Source organism: Mus pahari, chromosome 1 (genome assembly GCF_900095145.1).
Source record: "Mus pahari chromosome 1, PAHARI_EIJ_v1.1, whole genome shotgun sequence".
In the NCBI taxonomy this organism is placed as follows: domain Eukaryota; kingdom Metazoa; phylum Chordata; class Mammalia; order Rodentia; family Muridae; genus Mus; species Mus pahari.
In genome coordinates, this window is record NC_034590.1 from 153,009,388 (window position 1) to 153,029,506 (window position 20,119).

At 49.1% G+C, this 20,119-nt stretch overlaps 1 protein-coding gene across 2 annotated transcripts in view; it reads right to left on the minus strand.

Moving 5' to 3' along the window:
* Positions 1–9,354: 9,354 nt before the first annotated feature.
* Positions 9,355–20,119, minus strand: part of Slit1 (slit guidance ligand 1) — a 143,989-nt gene continuing 133,224 nt past the window's right edge. The window contains exons 31-37 of one of the 2 annotated variants that reach the window (XM_021209708.2): positions 18,765–18,902; positions 16,515–16,743; positions 14,917–15,047; positions 14,341–14,495; positions 13,578–13,866; positions 12,991–13,202; positions 9,355–12,197 (exon numbers count right to left, since the gene is read on the minus strand). In XM_021209708.2, coding sequence (XP_021065367.1) covers positions 11,959–12,197; positions 12,991–13,202; positions 13,578–13,866; positions 14,341–14,495; positions 14,917–15,047; positions 16,515–16,743; positions 18,765–18,902 — 1,393 coding nt within the window. In that variant the 3' untranslated portion in view covers positions 9,355–11,958. The remainder of the gene's footprint in view (positions 12,198–12,990; positions 13,203–13,577; positions 13,867–14,340; positions 14,496–14,916; positions 15,048–16,514; positions 16,744–18,764; positions 18,903–20,119) is intronic. The other variant, XM_029534854.1, reaches the window with a different exon arrangement.

The window sequence follows — 20,119 nt, forward strand, 5'->3', positions numbered from 1 at the left end:
TGTCACTGGATAGTCTTGTTGTAGTGACTTAAACAGCTGAGGCTTACTAATGTCCGGTCTACCGATGCCTGTATATATGAGGAGCCCTGGAGATTTCCTTGTAAGGTGCTTGGGTTAGGTTAGGGGGAGGAGTGAGTGGTAAGTTGGTGGGATGCTTCTGGTTCCCACCAGTTTATAGTTCATTCCACTACTTTTCTGGTGGTTTTCAGTTTTCAAAGTTCACTCCAAGATAGGCTACATTTGAAGAAGCAGTGTGGAAGTGTTTATTATATAACCACCTAATGATGATGTAAGCATCTTGAAAATCAGCTTACACTTGATGATAGTAACTGCATTTACTTATATTTATACAGTCTACAAAATTAGCACATTCAAGTTAAGTAATCTCATTTTTTGCTGATCTCTAATTTTGTTAATAGAAGAAAGGAAACAAAAGCAAAGCATGGAGGTAGCTCTAGGCCTTTCTATGCCCAGAGCATGCTGGGATATTATCCCCTCAGCATCTGCAGATTTGGCCTTGACTGCAGTCTCTTTGTTTTCGTCCCTTCCTGCAGCCATTTTCAAATATGACTTGCCACCATATACAGTGCACTCTGTCCCACAGTTTTGATGCTAAGTCTGAAAGGCATTCTGCTTCTGGCCCTCCCTACACTCTGTACAGTGGCTGTCATAGACTGGAGCTGGACTTGATGCCAGAGGACTGGTTCTCTGTTGAGGAGCTGGAAGACGCCCCGGAAGCTATCAGAGCAGCTCTGGGTAGCTTCCTTAGAGCACAGCCATCTTTGGGAGATCCATTTTCTTATTGGGCTCCCTGGGATGGGCCTGCTCTCTTGATGGGGTTCAGAGTTTTATTCTGACACTTCCCAGATATGTTACAGTCTTTAAGTGCATTGGGAAGGCCCCAAACCTTTCTCTGTTCTGGGAACTTCCTGCATAGTTATGTTACCTGAGTCTGTTGATCCACAGTTGCTAGTCCCTAGGATTCTCTGGGTCTTGCTGGTTGGTTTTTTTTTTTTTTTAGGGGGGTTGGGGGGAGACATGGGCTCTTAATTGAAGCTTTTTTACTGTCCTTTCTAAACCACAGTTGAGCTGTGGGGTTTGCACCTCATCATTCTGTAATGGCTTAGAGAGAGAGCTATTCATCCCTTTTCCCAGGGATCATCACCCGGCACAGGTGAATATCTCCCCATGCACCTAGGTCATCAGCAAGTATCACTGCAAGACAGATGCTGTAAGCCAAGATCTGGCCTGTTCCCAGCCTTGCGATGGCCTCTGTAGTAAGGGCACAGCTGCCACTCATTGATCAGTAGACCTAAGAGTCCCATAGGAAATGACACCATGCTATGTGATGCAAACTGGAGATGCTTCCGTGTTGCCCTCAGCAAGTCTGTGCTTGTCACAATATCAGAAACAAACTGAATAATCCAAGAAGTTGCCCACCCAGTAGCCAGGGAGACACCTCCATCCCTGTGGCTTCAGATCAGCCAGCTCAGGCCTCCTCTTAGCTTAAACAAGCAGTCACAGACATGCAGACTGGACTGGCAACTCCTGTATAAATTAAGTTTTGTGGGCACATAACCATGCCCTTTTGCTTACTGATTGTCCATGAAGTAGATTAAATACTTAAAGAAGCCCACAAAGCCTAAATTAACTAAATTTATATCTTTGAGGAAACCCGCTGACCCCTACTTGAGAAAATTACTTTTATAGGGATGAACCCTCTCCATTCCCCTTCTGCCTCGTGCCTCCCGTCTCAGTTCTGTCCTGTGCACACATCCATGTACTCTGGCGTGTCGTTGAGACAGCTCCCAGGTAAGCTCTGAACAAGAAATGCATCTCCCTTTAAATCCTTTACCCCAGCCCCTCCATGAAGGTTCCACAGCCTGAAGACCAGACCTGTGAGCAAGTTGTCTTTGGATTCTAAAATTCTGTGGCCTGACCCCTGTCCCGTTCCCATAGTTTGTAATCATAGAACTGCCTCTGGCTGTACTTGTTTACTAAAATAAGCCGAGACTGTCTCTGATGAGGTTAGCCGGGGGTGCTTCTGGGGGACATTTAGTTGTGGGAAAGTCACACAGCACGGAAACAAAAGTCTAATGACAACCAAAGCACTGTTTATAATGTGTTCCCGTTGGTCTGTTTTCAATCACACACCTTCAAAACAATTTTATTAAAGGCAGGCTAACAATAAAATGGTAGTTTGTATATCACACTTAGTCAACTTCCAGGGGGTGAGTCCTCCCCTGACCCCAAACTTAAATACAAGTTTCTATTCTACATTCCAGAATGAGGTTGAGTGTCATGTCAAACATTTTCAAAATGGGGACCTTGTCCCCTAATTAGTGGACAGTGCTGAAGACCAAACTCCAGGCCTAATAGTAAACAAGGCAGGCCTTCTACCACTGCACTATGTCCCCTGCCCAAACTATTTTGAACTCTTGCCTATTGTTCTGTTTCTTCTAATGGCTGGTTATCCACTGAAACGTTGGAGTGCCTGAATTAAAAAGTGTCTGTACCCAAAGCAGTCCTCATACCCACACAGCAGGGACTTTGGCCTACATCCTTGAAGGAAAAGATATTTTTCTTAAAACTTAACACAGCAGAGCTAGGGAACTAGCCTTTTGACATGGCTTTCAAAATAATTCCAGTCTTGAAAATTCTGAGGACTCCTGTCATGTACAAGGGACACATTGCAGGGCTAGTCACCTTGTAGCACCCCACTGTTCTGCACCCAAGGGACCACCGATGACAGTGTGCGAGGTCGTCACTCCTGCCTTTGTCTTTGGGTTTGAGCCAGTGGCGGGCAGTTCCTGGTGTTACCTTCTCCCCGCCTGATTGTCCTTTCCCAGGCTTTCCGTGTGTTGGCCTCAGCACATCACCTAGCCTGCAGATTGGCAGCTGCACAGACACGTGACCAGGAGACCCGATAGGCCCATCCTGTCTGATAGGAGTGCAGTTGTAAGCCACCCAAAAGCATAGACCTAAAGCAGCAGTGCAGTGCCCGTGGTACTCAAATACGCCAAAGGTTGGACGAGTGGGTTTTCATTATTTGAACTGGATAAGCAGAAGTAACAGAACCACTGACTGACAGTGGTCCACACTACCTAGAATACTCACTGCCTGACCTGTTAAGTCAGTGGACTGATCTTTGCAAAAGCCATTATGAAATTGTGTGGGCAGTTAGGCACACTTTTTTTTCCACCTAGGTCATCATTGCAGCAGTCTTTCTGGGCTTGTGACATCTTGCATGTCTGTCTCAGCACACAGTAGCCATTGTACATCATTCCTGATAGTGCTTTCGAGCAAGAAAAAGATTGCCTTTGCTCATTAGATACTTGCTGAGTTGTGGCTATACCGTACCAGCTAGGGTATAGTTTAAAGTGTAGTGTTGTAACCTAAGAATGCAATCAGTCATCGTTCTTACTCATCACCGTAAACTTGACTGATAGAGACATTCCACCAGCAGTGTTTGACAGACACATGCTGAGTCCCGGTGATGGAGCAGTCTCCAGCAGTGCTTCTCAAAGCCCAGGAACTGGTAGTGTTCGCACTGATAGCCCTCTGCTCTCTCCTGTACATACGTGTGCAGGGTTACAGTTCTCAAATTTGGTCAGTATCTGTGGACAAAAGTGACTGGTCTCTGTGTGTTTGAACCTGAGTCCAGGCCGTGCTTCTCTTTACACGAAGAGTGTGTTGTCCGTGCACTAGCAGCTTTAGGCCCAGCAAGCCCAGGGCCCTCTAGCCTGCCAGGGAGGCCCAGGCTTGTTCGCGTCTGAAGCAGCTCCTCCTCCGGGGAGCCATTCTCCCCTCCTGACTATGTCACTGGCCTCCTTCCAGGTGGCATCTTCTCTGGGACCTCCCCCCTCCCCCAAGTGCTTTGCTGAACATATGAGAAGAATTTCTCCCCTCATTACTAGAGTCTCACAGTGTTAGTGGACCGGGTCTGAATGCCATTCATCACTCACCTTTCCCCCACTCCAGTTGGTACTGTGATGTACAGCTCGTGTTGTGTTGTAGTCAGAGCTGTATGTTGTACTCGGAAGCGTTTGTGGTAAAGATACTACACAGATGAGATCTGCGTAATTTTGTATATTTATACCACAGGTAGGGATTACTGCTAGAGCCACTGTATCTTAGGGTAATTGATTTCACTTGTGGCTTCTGCATTCTTAGTAGTTCTAGGAGACTGTATTAGTGATTGGTTTCAAATATATAGAGTACATATTTATACACACCACTGTGGAGTTTATTTTACTTTGTAAATAGTGGTATTTTCCTGTTCAAATGCTTCTATACAAAGTATTTATTTTAACAAAAGTAGTTAGCTGTCAAAAGGGCTTTCCAAAACCTGTTCTTGCCATCTCTTCTCCCACGCTCAGCTCTCGAACGCCAAGCATCACAGGAGAGGCAGGAGGTTGCTGTACTTGGGCAGTCACAACATTGATTGGGAACCGGAACACTGCTCTGGATGCTCCATGCCAGACCAAAGTGGAGCTTGAAGGGGTGTGGCTTTGCTCAGCCTAGCATCCCGGCGTCCCCCATAGCCACTTACCTATGCACCATTGATATATTCAGCCGTTCTTTTCCATGGTCTGTGCATGGAAGTGACCTTGGTTGTAGTCCTGTGGACCTTGGTTGTAGTCCTGTGGCAAGCAGCCTTATGTCCGTGCAATGAGGAGAAACCACGGTGGTTGCTGGCATAAGCTTCTCATCTGGCTCTCAGGATTTATGAGAGTCACCCTTCGACACACCTGTCACCTTCTGCACATTAACAGAACTTGGGGACTCCTTGTCTTTCCTCTCCCCTTCTCATCAAGCATCTGTGCAGATGCGGCCCCTCCCACCCATCTGTAACCCATGGTTCTAAAATAAAGCATTTAGCTTTGCTTCTCAGGAGTCCTGGTCTGCAATCCAGAGCACCCTTGATGTCATGGAACCAGTGCTCTATGGTCCTGCATGGCCTCTTTTCCCCTGTGCTTCATCCATGGACACCCCATCTGTCAGTCTGTCACTCTGCTGGGATGGCTGGGTTGGCCTGCAGCTCCGGGACTCTAGGGTACTTGGAGACCAGGTATGTAGGGATTACAGTCATCTATCTGAACTCTAGTTTGCATATTTCCTTAAGGCCTCCCTTTGTCTTTTCTGAACAAGGAAGGCACGTGAATGGTGATGCTGGAGAATGTTTTTCTAAGATGCTGTTTGTAAGCAAATCTGATTCTGAGATGAAATGTGAATGGGTAACTAGGTGCCAGGGAATTTAGCACTGAACTAGACAGTCAAAACTTTTTAACCTTTGCAAAAGTAGATTCTGTTCTCATCTAAATGTTCACAAGACATGATGCTGTAAATAGTTTTCTAAAAAAAAAATATTTATTACATGTTCTGTATACAAACTCACGTTCTGAGTGATGTTGGTTTGCATTGTATTTAGAAGATTATATTTTGAATAGTGGACTTCTTTCATAACACAGTTCACTCATGGAGAAAGAAACAAAACCAGCAGGTTGAGAGCTGTTTGGGGCATTTGATCTGTAATGGACCACCCAATCCAAGCTTTAACCGCCCCCCTCTTTTCCCCTGGTTGTGTTATATATATTATATATATACAGGTGTACAGTACAGGTCAGTGCTTGGGTCTACAGAGCAGATTTCCAGGTGTTCTTTCCGACGTGTTCCCACAGCAATATGACCCCAGGTGCTGACCAGTCCTGTTGTCTCAGAGGATCAGGTTGGGGACAGCTCTTGCGATGCCTCTTGCCTTTCCTAAGAGGCTGCTTTACTTGAATTGATGCTTCTGTTTCTTCTGCATGCTCCAATGTCACAAAACGATAGCAGTGTGTGGGAACTCTCCCAACACCAGACACATCAGAAGTGGACATGCCAGTCACAGGTTAGCTATTTCCCAGGAATTTTACTCTCCAGAACAGACAAGACAAAGTTGGATTGGCCATAGAATAAATGTAAGGGATTTCTACCAGAGAAACATATGTGGCTTGTTACATTCCCCCTTCCCCCCACCCCCACTCTGTCTGACTCAACTTTGGAAGCCAGCCTATGTCCTGCCTTCTGCCTCTATGCCTAGGCTCGAGATGTCCATGGCCCCTAGAGTCTGGCTAGGTTCTTAATGTGCCCAACTCTAGTTGAGCAGCCTTTTCCTTGTGACCGTCCTAAGCTTAATGAAAAGGAATACCCCACACCCAGATACCCATTGTTAGAAGTGATGTCATTTTTTAGGCTTTTGGAATATGTCTTTTTTTGTATTTCTGATGGTGATTGGGATTTTTCACTAGCATTTTTTAGATTGAAGTGGGTGCATTAAGATAAACTTTCCACTGCTGAGCCCAAAAGTGCGCAGAGGAGAGAACTTGCCCTGCATTGTGGTGTTGGGGAGGTGACTACTTATGGTGAGGGGGTGGGGGAAGGGTCTTGTAGATGAGATGGGGTTGAAATAGAAATTCTGGCCAGAGGTTTCCTGAGTCTTTGATATTTTGTAATGAACCCCCCCCCAACATTAACCTTGCTTAATCTCAATGTAAGCCTGCTGTTTACCCTCAGGGAACAAGTGGTTTTCAAAATTGAGCTCCTCCAAGGTCCTGGGCCAGTGCCTGTGTGCGCTGGTCCTCTCCGTGATCTCATGGCATTATTTTCCCGTATGCATTATGATAGTAAGAAGTTCAGCCCCACCCTGTATGAAAAGCACAGCCCAGTGCCCTAGTTTAGGCTTGTGTCATTGCCTTCGAGGGGCCTGGGGGAGGTCCTAGGAGGTCCATGCAATTTAACTGAAGCTCAGGTGTGCATTGGATTTTGCTTCTACTAGGCCACAACCCTTCAGAATGAGTGTCGGGCAGGGGCTACGGATCCGGCTCCAGATTCAGGGAGCTGAGTCTCCACTGTTCCTTAAGTTTTTACTGGTCCCTCCTGGTGGTGTTGCCAAGGTCAATCTTGTAGCTGTTCGGATGTGCTCCTTTTTGCTGTCTTGTGAGTCATAGCCAGTGTTCCAGATGCCCAAGGGTGGGGCCTCTGGAGGGTCCAGCCCTCCCTTACCCCAGCGCCTGTCAGACTAGTGAAGTGAGAAGACTCTGTAAATGGCCACCTGGCCAGACAGCACGTGCCTCTTGGGCCTGGATTCCACTGTTAGTGAGTGTAGGAAAATACTGTGTCTTTAATGGATGAAATTCAATGTATGCTGTGAATTTGTTGGTTTGAAACATTGAAAATTTTTCATTAGACAATGTTTACATACCTCACCTGAAGAACCTTTGAGAGTGTATATATGAAATTTAAAAATATATTAAGTTGCTTTAAAACAGTATGTATAGCTATAAAAGTTGGAGTTATTTTAACTTTGAGTATGTACCAAGTCTCTTAAATATTGAAATCTTGTAGACTTTCTGGCTTCTGTGTTTTGCTTTCCTGTTGGACCACATAGATAACTGTGTTTTTGTTCTTGATAAAGGGGGCCCACACCGAAGTCCAGGCTTGGGAGGATTTTCTGGTTTGGTTTTGAGGGGAGGGGTGTGGAGCTAGAGGGTGTGTGGGAGGGATTTCTCTAACCTTGACATCTGTGAGCTTTTTCAAGGCGCTTATTTTATTGCAGCATATTAAAGTTCTTTGATATTAAAGTGTGTTTGTGTAGTCACTGGAGATGGGGAAGGGACAGTATAGCACAGACTCTCGCCTTACTAGTGTGTGGCTGAAAGCAGACTGTCAGCCATGGGGCTGGGCACGACCCTAAACCATTAGTGACACTCTGAGCTGTACCTCACTCAGGGGACAGATACAAACATAATGGAAGCATGGTAAGTCACTGGACAGAACAGGAAAGGTGTCTGTTCATCCTGAGGGGAGGGAACATGCCAGCCCAGCCAAGTAAGTGCCTCCTATGACCCTGGCAGGCGTGTGACAGAAAACAAACCTTGCACTCGCTCACCAGGGCGACTTCTGTGATCTGACTTGTTGGATCTGCTGGAAGTGAGTCTGTTCTAGGTCATGGTTGACCCATGAGACCCATGGAACCAATCCTGGGTATCACGGAATAGATAGTGACCGTCCAACAACCCCGGGGTTTGCTTTAACGCTGAAGTTGTGAATTTCCAATCTACAGATGTGTTTATTTAACCCAAGGATTTTAAAAAATAATTTAAAGCTGTTAAGTTTTTCACTCCAAAAATTGTAGTTTCTAGTTTTGTTGGGGGAGGTTTTGTTTTTTGTTTTATTTTTGGTTTGTTTTTGGTTTCTGGTGTTTTGTTTGAAGCTAAAAAATTTAGGTCATGGTGAAAAACCAGCTGGTACAAATAGACTGGGAAGTGCTCCTCGGGTGCCGCAGTCTCCAGCAGCGGGTGTTCCCATTTGCCCCTGTTGGTACCTACTGCTTTAATCAGATGTGGCAATAGAAATGATGGGCCAGGTTGCGCTGACCACTGGCTTGTCTCTTCCCCAGACGCTTGAGCCTGTGACCTCCAGGGCTTCACTTGCTCTCCTCTACCATGCTTTCCCTGTAGCATGCCCTTCCTCTTCAGACTCCCAGCCATGGTGAAGGCACCAAAGTCGCCATTCCCGTGCCCTTTCAAGGTGGTCATGTGCTCAGGAGCTTTTTGACATCACTACATCCTTAGGTGAGGTCAGTTCATGGCTCTAGCCTCAATGGAGGGCTTGGCACATCCGTCCTTTGGTGACCTATGAGGGGCGGGGCCCTGTCTTAGAAACTTAGATCCTATTACTCATTTCATTTTTTTTAAGTTTTTTTTTTAAAGATTTTTATTTATTATATGTACATACACTGTAGCTGTGTTCAGACACTCCAGAAGAAGGCACCGGATCTATTTATGGATGGTTGTGAGCCACCATGTGGTTGCTGGGAATTGAACTCAGGACCTTCGGAAGAGCAGTCAGTGCTCTTAACCGCTGAGCCGTCTCTCCAGCCCCCTGTTACTCATTTCATTTCCTGTGTGCAGTGTTCTGGTCTGATGTATGTGCTCCCTTACTCTACTGGCCTGGGCACGGGCCTTCTAGGATTGATTGCCTGAGAATACATTGCTGCTTTCTACTGTCGCTTGGATGCTCCAAGACCCTTGGAGTCCAGTTAAATGTGTGAGTAGCTCTGTAGGCAAATGCGCAAAACATTAGTGTCACTTAAACACTTGGCAGGAGATGAGAGTAAGCCTCCCCAGTTTGTCACACACCCCTCTCCTTCCTAATGAACAAGCCTTGCCACATCAAGGTTGGCAAACATCCCAGCAGGCTGTGATGACTGACTGGTCAGTGTGGTAACCCAGGGCCTTCCCACCCTGGGAAGGTCAATGCTGGCAGCAGCAGGCTCGTTTTGATGAAGAAAGAGACCAGGCAGGCAGAAAGTCCATGAATCAATGTCATGTTCACATGAAAGACAGCAGACAATACTGACATATTCTAAAACAATACTTCTGGGGAAAGGGCAGGTGCAGCTCCCTCAGGGACTGTTTGAAGCCAGTTTCTAAGAGTTGACTCAAACGACTACAGAAACCCCAAACAAAAGGTCACAACCACATAGCATCTGAAAATCAAAACAAGACACTGGAGGTTGACTTTAACATATAAAAATACTATAACAAAATGAAATACAAATATATATTAGAATCTGTAAGTATTCTGTATAAAGAGATACTTTCACGGTTAGGCTAACAGCAGGCAAAGAGGAAACAAAGATGACCTTTTCCATTTCTTAGCATCGCCACAGGGCCCTGAGCAGTGCTGCCCACGTAACCAGCTCCTTGAGGGCTTGCCCTGCTGGGTCTCTGCTGTGCATGCATGTCTAATGGAAATAGCCAGTGACGACCACAAAGCAAACTGAAGATCTTTACCAAAGGGGAACAGAACATGGAGATGGTTTCTCAAAGGGCTGGTCTCAGAGTCACCCTCTTACCTGACCTTACAAGTCCGAGTGTGAGCAGGTGATGGGAGCCATAGACCAGGCCCTTGGCTTGCAAGGTACTGAATAAGTCAAAAGTAAAGTTGAGCCTGGGGCTCATGGCTCTCTGGGAATCATCGACTCAGCCTTTCAAGCTCCCATCCCAAGGCCTTGGGGCAAAGGTGGCATCACCTGCCAGTGCATGCCTCTCAAGCCCAGGAACCAGCTTCTCTGGGCCACTAGGGAGTGATGGTGTCGGAAAGGAAACCTGCACAGAGCTAAGGAGGCCAGAGCAACTTTATTTCTAGAAAGGGACGTCATGCTACGTGTCTGAGCTTTTCTGCCCTCTGCAGCGCAGCCTGGTACAGCTGCTTGCCAGGGTACCACAGTGACCTGGAAGCTTGGAGTAAGAGCTGTGCAGAGTTGTTTAAAGCCTTAGAGGTTCGGTGCCCCTGTCTTCTTAGAGAGCTATGGGGTCTGTGCACTGTGGCCCTAGCTCAAGGCCATAAGAAAATGGAGTCCTAGCCCTGGGCAAAAAGTATACCCAGTCGCAACAACTAACCAGTTGATCAGGGCTGGGCTCTCTTTCCATCCCAGAGTCTCACAGGCCTGAGAGCCATTGTGATAGGAGATGCCAGGTTCTCAAGTCACCGGAGGCTAATGCCATCACCAGCCTCAGAGGCTCCTCTCTGTGTCCACATAGGAAGTGATAGGTATAAGGCCACCCTCTGAACATAACACTCCCAGATGGGAGCAGCCTTGAATGGGGGATATGCTGACACCTACAGCCCACAAAGACATCCCCACTCCACCCACACACCCAGACCAGGGCTACAGCCTCTCCGGGAGACGGGAGACGGTATGACCCTTTCTTCCTTCAGAGGATGCAAACCTCATCTTTCTATACTTCGCACTGCATGGAAGAGAAGCTGTTGTATCTGTGTCTCTGGTGGCTTCAGCCTTCACTGCAAACCCTAGAGTAAGTTGCTGCAGCCTGGACCATCCTGGATACTCCATGGTACTCAGCCATCTATGCACATGGGGGCTGCACACCTACAGAACCCACTCCAGGCTAGGTACGTGAATACCTGCTAATGAACTTAATGGAAACGGATCTCCTAACGCCTCAGGCCTCCCCTCCTGAGACTGCAGTGGCAGTGTCTCTGTGGTTCCTATCTACCTTCCTGCTTCACAGCTGCAAACCTAAGGCCTGCAATGAGCAGAGCCACATGCATCCGTACCGTCTGGTCTCTTCCTATATCCTATGGCCTCAGTACAATGCTCCAAACCAGGCCTCCAGTTTAGAAGGCCTTGGCCTTGCCCAGCTCCCCCTCATACCCCAACCCTCCTCTGCCAGAGGCACCAGCAGCCATGGGCTGGGAAACCTGGGTCCAGTGCTCCTTTTGTGGCCAGTGATGTCCACTGAGCTGGAACCAAGGACCTCTGCCCTCTTTGGCATGGCATGCCACCCCAAGCATAAGAGCCTCCCCATAGGAGCTACAGTCATCTTATACTTAAGGATTCAGAGGCCTGGCCCTATGCAAACCCCACCCAACCCAGCTTTCACAAACTGTGGGGACAATGGGCCACATGACTTGAAGGAGGAGCAGACCCTTCTCCATGAGAGGAGCTCTTACCCTGGAGAGTGGCCTGGTGCCAGTAGACATGGCTGCAGAAGCCAGGCAAGCACCTCCTGGATGTGGTTGTCCTTAAGAGGAGCCAGAGACTACTGCGGCATAAACAGTTTCAGGCCAGCCAGGGTCACAGGCCAAAGGAGAAGCAAGTGGAGACAGGGTTTAGCCCCTGTTTCAGTCCCAGGTGGCAGGCAGAGGCGTGCCACCATCCTGCCACCGTTTGTGGCCTGACCTCACACACACATTCATTCAACAAATATTTATTAAGTGCCTATCTGTGCAAGGCACTTTGAGAGAGGGCACGGCAGCCCGAGTCTTGCTTCTCTGCCCCGGCAGTGCAGTCCGCTGGAAAGGCAGCTCAGTGTCCCCGTGCCTACCAGGACCCAGGCGCTATTCTGGTGATGCCCGCCCCAGCCCAGCTAGTGTGCCACCTGCACATTACGTGCACCGGGCACAGCCACACTTGGTGGGCTTCTCCACCTCCTCAGCAAACGAGGTCCCATCGCTGCACTCGAAGGTGAGTTTCCTCCGCTTCAGCCGCAGGCCCTGGCAGCAGCCCTGGCCTGGGCACACGCCCCGGCATTCCACCCACGACAGCGGGCGCGTGGTCTGGCAGATGGCATAGCCCCTCTGGACCCGGTGAAAGTCCCGGACAGGGTCCCCCCGGCACTCGGACTCTGGATGGGACAAACACCAAGACACAGCCTCAGGGCACACCGTGGGAAGTGGGAGGGGGGCAGGGCAGCATCCGAAGAGGGCTCTGGGAGGGCTCTCTCATCCCTCTGTCCTCCCCCGCTCTGCATGCACCTGTCCTGTTTCCTCCCGGGACCACAGTGTGATTGGGGAAGGAGGAAGCAGCTAACTGCCCAGACTCTCCAGGCCAGAATTACTGCCAAATGAGGTGATTCCCACTGTGCAGATGTGCAAGAGCTGAGGCCGGGAGGTAATAGCATCGTGGAAGTATTCCTCTACAGAGAGGGTGACCCACTGACCCTATGGTAGCCAAGGCTGAATCTTTCCTGCTTCCCTCTTCTCAGCCTCTGCAGCCTGGAGCCTAAGCAAAGCATCTTGGTGAAAGGGCCCAGAGAAAGCCTGGGAAGAAATCCCTCATCCTTCAGACATTCTGCAACACCCAGGTCCAACACTGATAGGCCAAGATGCTGAAACCTGGCCAGGAGCTGTTACTGGGCATACCTGGATGATCTCTTCATAGAGAGACCTCAGCCAAGAAGGGCAGGGCCCTGGACAAGGGAACTGCAAGGCAGGCTGGGCTCAGGAGATAGAAAAGCTCTGTTCCTAGAGGGCTGGGGCCCCAAAAGCCCGGTGGTCCCGTAAGTACCAGAGGGGAGAGAGAGAAGGGAGATGAGGATGAGGAGGTTTGCTGGGGTTCGAGGATGATAACATGAAGCTGCTACAGCAGAATGGTGGGGAGGGACCCTGCGGAGGGCAGTCAGGAGGGGGCTCCCTGACCTTGCTCACACAGCTCGCCTGAAAAGCCTGGGCTGCACACACAGTGTGCCCCTTTGGTGGCCGAGGCCTGGCAGTGACCATGCAGGCACTGCAAGCCCCCACAGGGCTCTGCCACAGCCCCGACCTGGTTGCACAGAGCCCCCGAGTACCCATCCTGGCACTGGCAGCTGTAGGCAAGAGCATCAAGAGGCACGCATTTCCCATGGGCACACCTGGAAGGGACAGAGAAGAGAGCTGTGAGGAGAGGCTAGCCCAGGAACCAGCCAGAGGAGGTCCCGCCCCTTCTGACCTTGCACTTGATTCTGTTCCCAAGATTTAAAGGAGTGAGGCAAAATGTGACTCTATGCTTGTCCTTTTCTAGCTGATAAAAGCTTAAAGCCTAATAATAATAACAATAATAATAATAATAAATTGATATTATTATTCATTATAAGCAATTATTAATAATACTTAATATCAGGCCACATGCTTCAATGTAAAGATTTGAAGATATGGCTGGCGAGACAGTGCTTGCCGTAAGTAAGTGGGTCTTGCAGAAAAAGGACAGATGGTGAGGGGATGGCTCTCTTAGTCCATCCCAGGCTTACTTGTGGCCATGGCAGGGGCCATCCACTGGCTGGTCACAGTGCAGCCCCCCCCAGCCAGCCTCACAGTGGCACACAGGCCCTGGGGTGGCATTGGGCTGGCAAATGCCATGTAGACAGTAGAGTTTGCGGCAGGGCTCACAGCCTGGCACCACGCCCGGCTTCATCTGTGTCTTGGTGAAGTCCTGCAGTTCATTGTTGATGTAGAGGTTCCGGATGCAACCGTGGAAGCTGGTGCCATTGAGGATTTGCCACAGGCGGAAGGCAGCTGAGTTCACGTCCACGGGCATCCCTGAGGTGACCAGAAGAAACAGTAGGCTAAGTTGGGACTAGGCAATGACTGTTGGGGACTCTCCAGATACTGCAGGGACTCTGTGCTGAGTATCTTGCAGTGTTTCTGGCCCCTGAGGGTCCAAGACTAGAAACAGACCCCAGACATAAGAAATTCCTTCTGGGCCAGAGCCAAGAAGGGCACCTATGGTATGGAAGACAGTTGGGAAAGACTGATCTCCCCACCCTACGCCTGCTGACCATCCTTCTTGGCTAGTCTAGACTGGCCAGAATGCAGCTAGACCCCAGTCAAGGCAGCAGAATCTACCAAAGTCACCATTCAGAAGGACTACCTTAGCCTTTGGCATCTCCCTGGCTCTGACACCAGCTCTCCTGATCAACCCCTGACCACAAAGGGCAGGAGGTCCCTGCCTGGGGATGCTATCACCACAGCTCAGTGGAGAGGCTCGGTGAGGGATGTGCGGCAGCTCCTCACCTCCCACATAGAGGGGGGCCTCGCTGTTGAGGGTGTAGTGCTTGCCAAAGTTGTCCATGGTCATGGGGCTGCCGCCATCGATGGAGAGGTTCACCATCTGGTCAAAGGTGACCAGCTCAACAGTGTGGAACTGCCCGTCGTTGATCGTTTCAGCACTGGAAGGAGATAGGAGAGGGGTACCCACCCCTGGGACTGGGCCTCAGGAAAACCCTAGCTAAGTACATCTCAGAAGGGTCATCAACCAAGTCACTGCTTCCCAAGGAGACAAATCTTCAGGAAGAAAACCTATGGGACTAAGTGGACTTTGGTCTGATGCCTCCTACTTACTGCCCCTTCCTGAGGCCCAGGGAAGACTGAAACATTTGGAGAGAACTACTTCTCCAGTGAGGGGCTGCCTCTGAGGTGAATTAGGGTGGGGAAAAATGGGTGCCAAGGAGCCTCAACTCTAAGTAGGCTCAGGAAACCAAGTGGCCTTTCTTCTTAGCCAAGTTTCTACAGTTCCAACAACTTCTTGACCCAGGAGCTCCATCCTGGCACACCCAGACAAGGAAGGCTGACAGCCTGAGAAATTCTTACCTGTAGATAGCAGAGCTGGGGTAGCTGCCTGGGTCATAGCTAACACGGACATGGCCCTGGTACAACTCAACTGCAATGTGGTCATTGTCCCCATTGTACAGGAGGATCCCATTGTCCTCTGCTGTGGAGACCTGGGAAGCAAAGGCACATTTGCTCTCCCATGCCACCCCTCAGAATCAGCACAGTTAGGTCAGTGAACAGAGGGGACTCAAGGTTGGAAGGGTGATGTCATATGAAAACCAGCCCTCCCCCTCTCTTCCTCCCAGAGACCCCCGTCTTCAGGATGGCTGACTCAGGCCAACAGTTCCAGGCTAACTTGTCATTTACCGCAGACTGACCAGCACCAGGCAGCAAAGCAGATAGGCTGGCTGGAGCCTGGAGGGCATTTGCCCAAGAACAGGTAAAAGACCAGTTGCCCAGTGGAGAAGTGGCAGTACATAGCCACCACAATGTGTAACTACCGCTCCCTGATGTGGGAGCACCCTGTGGTCCTCAAAGAACTGCCTACAAAGGGAGGGCACCATAGAGGACACATGCATGGCAAGGTTCTCCCTGCTAGAGCTGTTCAAGTTGGGAGACAGGGACTGTGGTTGGTTGAAGATTCAGGTATTTGTCCGGGAGGCGCCTGTGGCTATAGGAAAGACAACTGCTTCTTACTACTTAGCTTCCCCTCCCTGTGTTCTTCTGGTAAATATCCTGATTCCCTGGTCTGTAGAGTGGGCCCACAGACCAAGGCTAGACAAAGCGCAGTAGCTTATTACAGTGATTGGTCAAGATTCGAATAGGTATGCAACAAAAACCTGGCCAATCAGATAGCTTCCCCTGAGACCACTGGATGTTGAATTAGAGTTCAGGCAAAGAAAAGTCTCTTACTAGGTGACAATGAGTCCTCCTGAAGATGTTAAAATAGCCTGAGCTATGACGGGCCAGGGCTGGGGCCTGGCGAGTTTTGCCTTGCTGAGTGGGTAGGCTGCCCGCTCTCTTGCTGAGGACAGTGGGAGAGAAGAGAACTGAGCTTGTCTGAGAAACTGGGCAAGAGAGGGGCTGAAGAGGAGGAGAGGTGATTGGGTGTTTGAGGCAGAGGGGTGGAGAGTTTACGCTGTCTACTGGGTGAAATGTGGTAAAATCTGCTCCCTTCTTCCTCTAGGACATATTCAGCAACCCAGCCAGATTTTCATCATTTGTTGAAGTAGAACCTGAGTTCTCCCCTCAACATGATGATGTTCTGAGATGATACTGAACGTACAAAACGAGCATTTAAGGGACCCCAAAACTATTGGCTAAAGATCGGCCTAGAATTCCCTCTAGCCACCTGGAGCAACTCTGTCTGTGGCGCTGGAGACCAGAGCTGAGCAGAAGGGATGGTAAAAGCCTGTGGTCAAGGCCTGTGGCAGGTTTTCTGGATCCTGTCACTCTCCACAGTTGTCCCAGAGATGACTCAGAAACCTTTACAAGTCATTCTTCAGACTGATTTATCCTAATCCCTGGATCACAGCAACTCACAACAGGGTCCTTGGGGTTCCTGTGGGCAGGGCTGTACCCTGACATTCTGTACCCTGGCTGCCTATGAGTGACCAGGTCCCAAAAAAAGCACACACCTGAAGAGTGATGTTGGCCCGAGGCCAGTTCTGCAGGTCAGTAAACTGCAGATAAGTATCCCGGTCCACAAAGTTGACACCGACCAATTTCTCACATTCGGGGCCGCCAAAGCCTGGTAGACACTGGCATACGGGCCGGCTGCCCTGGTCCACGCAGTTGGCTCCATTCTGGCACTCCGTACCCTCACAGGAGCTCTTGGGGGCAGGTGGGATCTCACAGAGCTGTCCACTGAGAAGAAAAGACCCAGGTCAGAGAGAGCAGAGCCAAATGGGGCAGCGGGAATCTCTCCCCAAGTGTGGTTCAGAAATTCACTAACCACCCCAGGAAAATGGGCCATTAAAGTGACAGAAGATGGCTTTTGTGAACGCTGTTGTCCAAAGGAGCTGAGTCAGGAGGACCCCCTGGTGTAGCAGCTGCAGTGCCACCCAGGCACTTCCCAGAAAAGGAAACCCTGCCTGAGCCACTTTTTAACATGATCTCAGATGGCTGGCGTGCACATTGAAACTGAAGATACACTCCCTCCTCCTGCCAACAACTCTGCAAGGCAGCTTTTACAATGTAGCTGAGAAAACTCCGACTTAAAACAGCGGAGGTAGTGAGACTCCCAAATTACGGGAATCAGAAATAAAGAGGGCACATTACTACCAAACTGACAGAAATAAAAACAATTAACTGGGGGCGTGGCTGGAAGATAGAGCATTTGGTTAGCGCACACAATGAGTGAAATTAAGAAATCAGTTCCAGGGGACTGGAGAGTTGGCTCAGTGGTTAAAAGCATGGGCTGCTCTTACAGAGAACCTGAGTTTAATTCCCAGCACCCACATGGTGACTCACAACCGTTTACACCTGCAGTTCTAAGGGACTCTGACCTCTGTGGCCACTGCATGCATGTGATGCACACAAACATGCAGGCAGACACTTGCACACGTAAGTAAATAAATAAATAAATAACTTTAAAAAATCAATTCTAAGCCAGGCGTGGTGGCACACGCCTTTAATCCCAGCACTTGGGAGGCAGAGGCAGGAGGATTTCTGGGTTCGAGGCCAGCCTGGTCTACAGAGTGAGTTCCAGGACAGCCAGGGATACACAGAGAAACCCTGTCTCGAAAAATCAAAAAACCAAAAAAAAAAAAAAAAATCTACTGAAAATATTATTTAATTGGGTGGGTAGGAGAGCAGGTTGGGGGAGGGTATAGGGGACTTTCGGGATAGCATTTGAAATGTAGAGGAAGAAAATATCTAATAAAAAATTGAAAAAAGAAAGAAAATATTATTTAAAAGAATTAAAATTAGGAAGTAATTTCAAAATGACATGTGAGGGGCTGGAGAGATGGCTCAATGGTTCAGAGCACTGGCTGCTCTTCCAGAGGACCCAGGCTGGATTCTCAGCACACACAAGGCGGCTCACAATCACCTGTAATTACAGTCCCAAGGGATCTAACACCCCTCTGGCCTCTGAGAGCACATACTTGGTACATAGACACACTTGCAGGCAAAACATCCATACACATAAAATAATAATGAAAAACAATGTTTCAAAATAGGTGTGAAACATGTACTTTAAAGACCACACACACACACACACACACAAAGATGAAAGAAGCTATAATATTCTACATATGCAGAGAGACAGTTCAGACTCAAGAATGGAGAAACAGGGAAATCTGGTATTGCTTTGTTAAAATGCCGCTGCTCTCTGAACCGCTCTGTAGAGTCAATAGCGCCTCTACCAACATTCCAGATTTCTTCTTTTATTCAAAATTTGACTAGCTAACCCCATAATTCATATAAATTCAATGGACCTTGAATAGCCAAAACAACCTTGAAATACAACAAACCAGGAAAGCTTACAGTTTGACATTTAAAAACTCACCATGAGACTACAGTAACAAAGACTGCGTGCTGCTCACATAATGATGGTCATAGAGAACCCTTACCCTGACAAGAAAGCCACAGAATTTTCACAAGAAAGCCAAGACAACTAAATGGGATTGGGCAAGGGGCAGAGTCTTTTCAACAGATAAGTCCTTCCTCATGGACTCCACCTCCCGGCCCTTTAACCAGCAGGTTTGGAGCCCTGGTTCTAAGTGGTTGTTTAACTCTCCCATGTTCTTTTGCAGAGTTGAGCCTGGTTGAGCCACACCTAAAAATCTAGCACTCAGGTCCCAGAATAGGGTTGTTGCTCACCCAAGCCCTAGAGGGGTCCTTGTCAGTCCCACCTGGGGCACAGTGTGGCCAGAGGGTCTCACCTGTAGCCCCCAACACAGAGGCAGGCATAGCTGTTGACTTCATCCACACACTGGGCCCCGTTCTGACACTTGTGGTCCTTGCAGTCATCCTGATTTTCGCTGCAGTTGTCACCCGTGTAACCTGGCATGCACTCACACCTATGGCGGACAGGGAGAGGATCGTCAGCTAACATTCATCCTAGCGCTCAGTGGCCAGGGCCATGCAGACAGAGAGCCTCTGCAGTCTTTTCTACTGTGAGCAGACAGCTGTATGGATGTGGGGGGGACCTGGGCTGGGAGAGAGACGCCTGGCAGCAGGAAGTGGGAATCTTGTCTTGGATGCACACCATCACTACCAGCTACACATCTAAGGTCAGCCTCTGGTCTGTTCTTGATTTGCCCTGCTCCGTTGTCTCCTAGGACCCACCCACAGCACACAACCTCACATCACAGAGTTCTTCTATGTTCAGCCTCTATAGCTCTGCTGGGCTCGGATTCCATCCATCAGCAAGATCCACCCTCAATGAGGACCTTGACCCAGACCAGCCCCAAACTTCCAGGCTCTCACTGAGCCTCAAGTCTGCCCCCAAACCCATTCGGGCTAACACTCTGGCTAACTATAAAGCACACATCCTCCACCTGCTTCTCACCTCTAGAACATGGGCTGCTCTCTTCAGCCCACCCCAGCAGGGCACAACCCTGCCTTTACTCCTGTTAATTCTAGACCACCTTCGCTCTCTCCCTGAGCGGTTCAGCCAGGCCTCTTCTTTCCCAGGAAGCGTCCAGGAAACAATCCAACCCTCACCAACTCCAACCCCCAGGTAGGCAGACCGTCTCTTCCTCGGAGTTCTCATTCCAAACCCAGTGTTTTATAGGCTGAAAGAAATAGCAATCAGCCCAATATACATATGCACACATACAGAGCCAGTCTCACATTACAGTGTTTGTCCCAGCCACATAAAATAGCATGCCGCTCTCCGATATTTTGTTTTCTCTTTTAATGTTAATTTTGACCTACCCAATTGATCACCACCCACACATGGGTCCTGAGTTTCAACATGAAAGAATGCTGTGGTAATCAAGCCACTACACCCCTGTTCACTCTCTTCTTCAAGGTCCTCCTACCAAATGCTCACTGGGTCCAGCACAACGCCAGGCACAGCTGGGTATCCCCTCTCTTCCATCCTACCACCAGCACAGGGAATTGAGAGTACAGGCATCACACAGCCTGGTGGGCTCTAGCTGGGGCCCAGGGCTGAACGTTCAGCCCATCTTCTGAGGACGAGAGGATGGCACAACAATTCCACACTAGCCAGTTCAAGCTGCTTCTTGCTGTCTAAGCTTCTTCGCTTCAGAGGATGGCCTCTTCCAGCCAG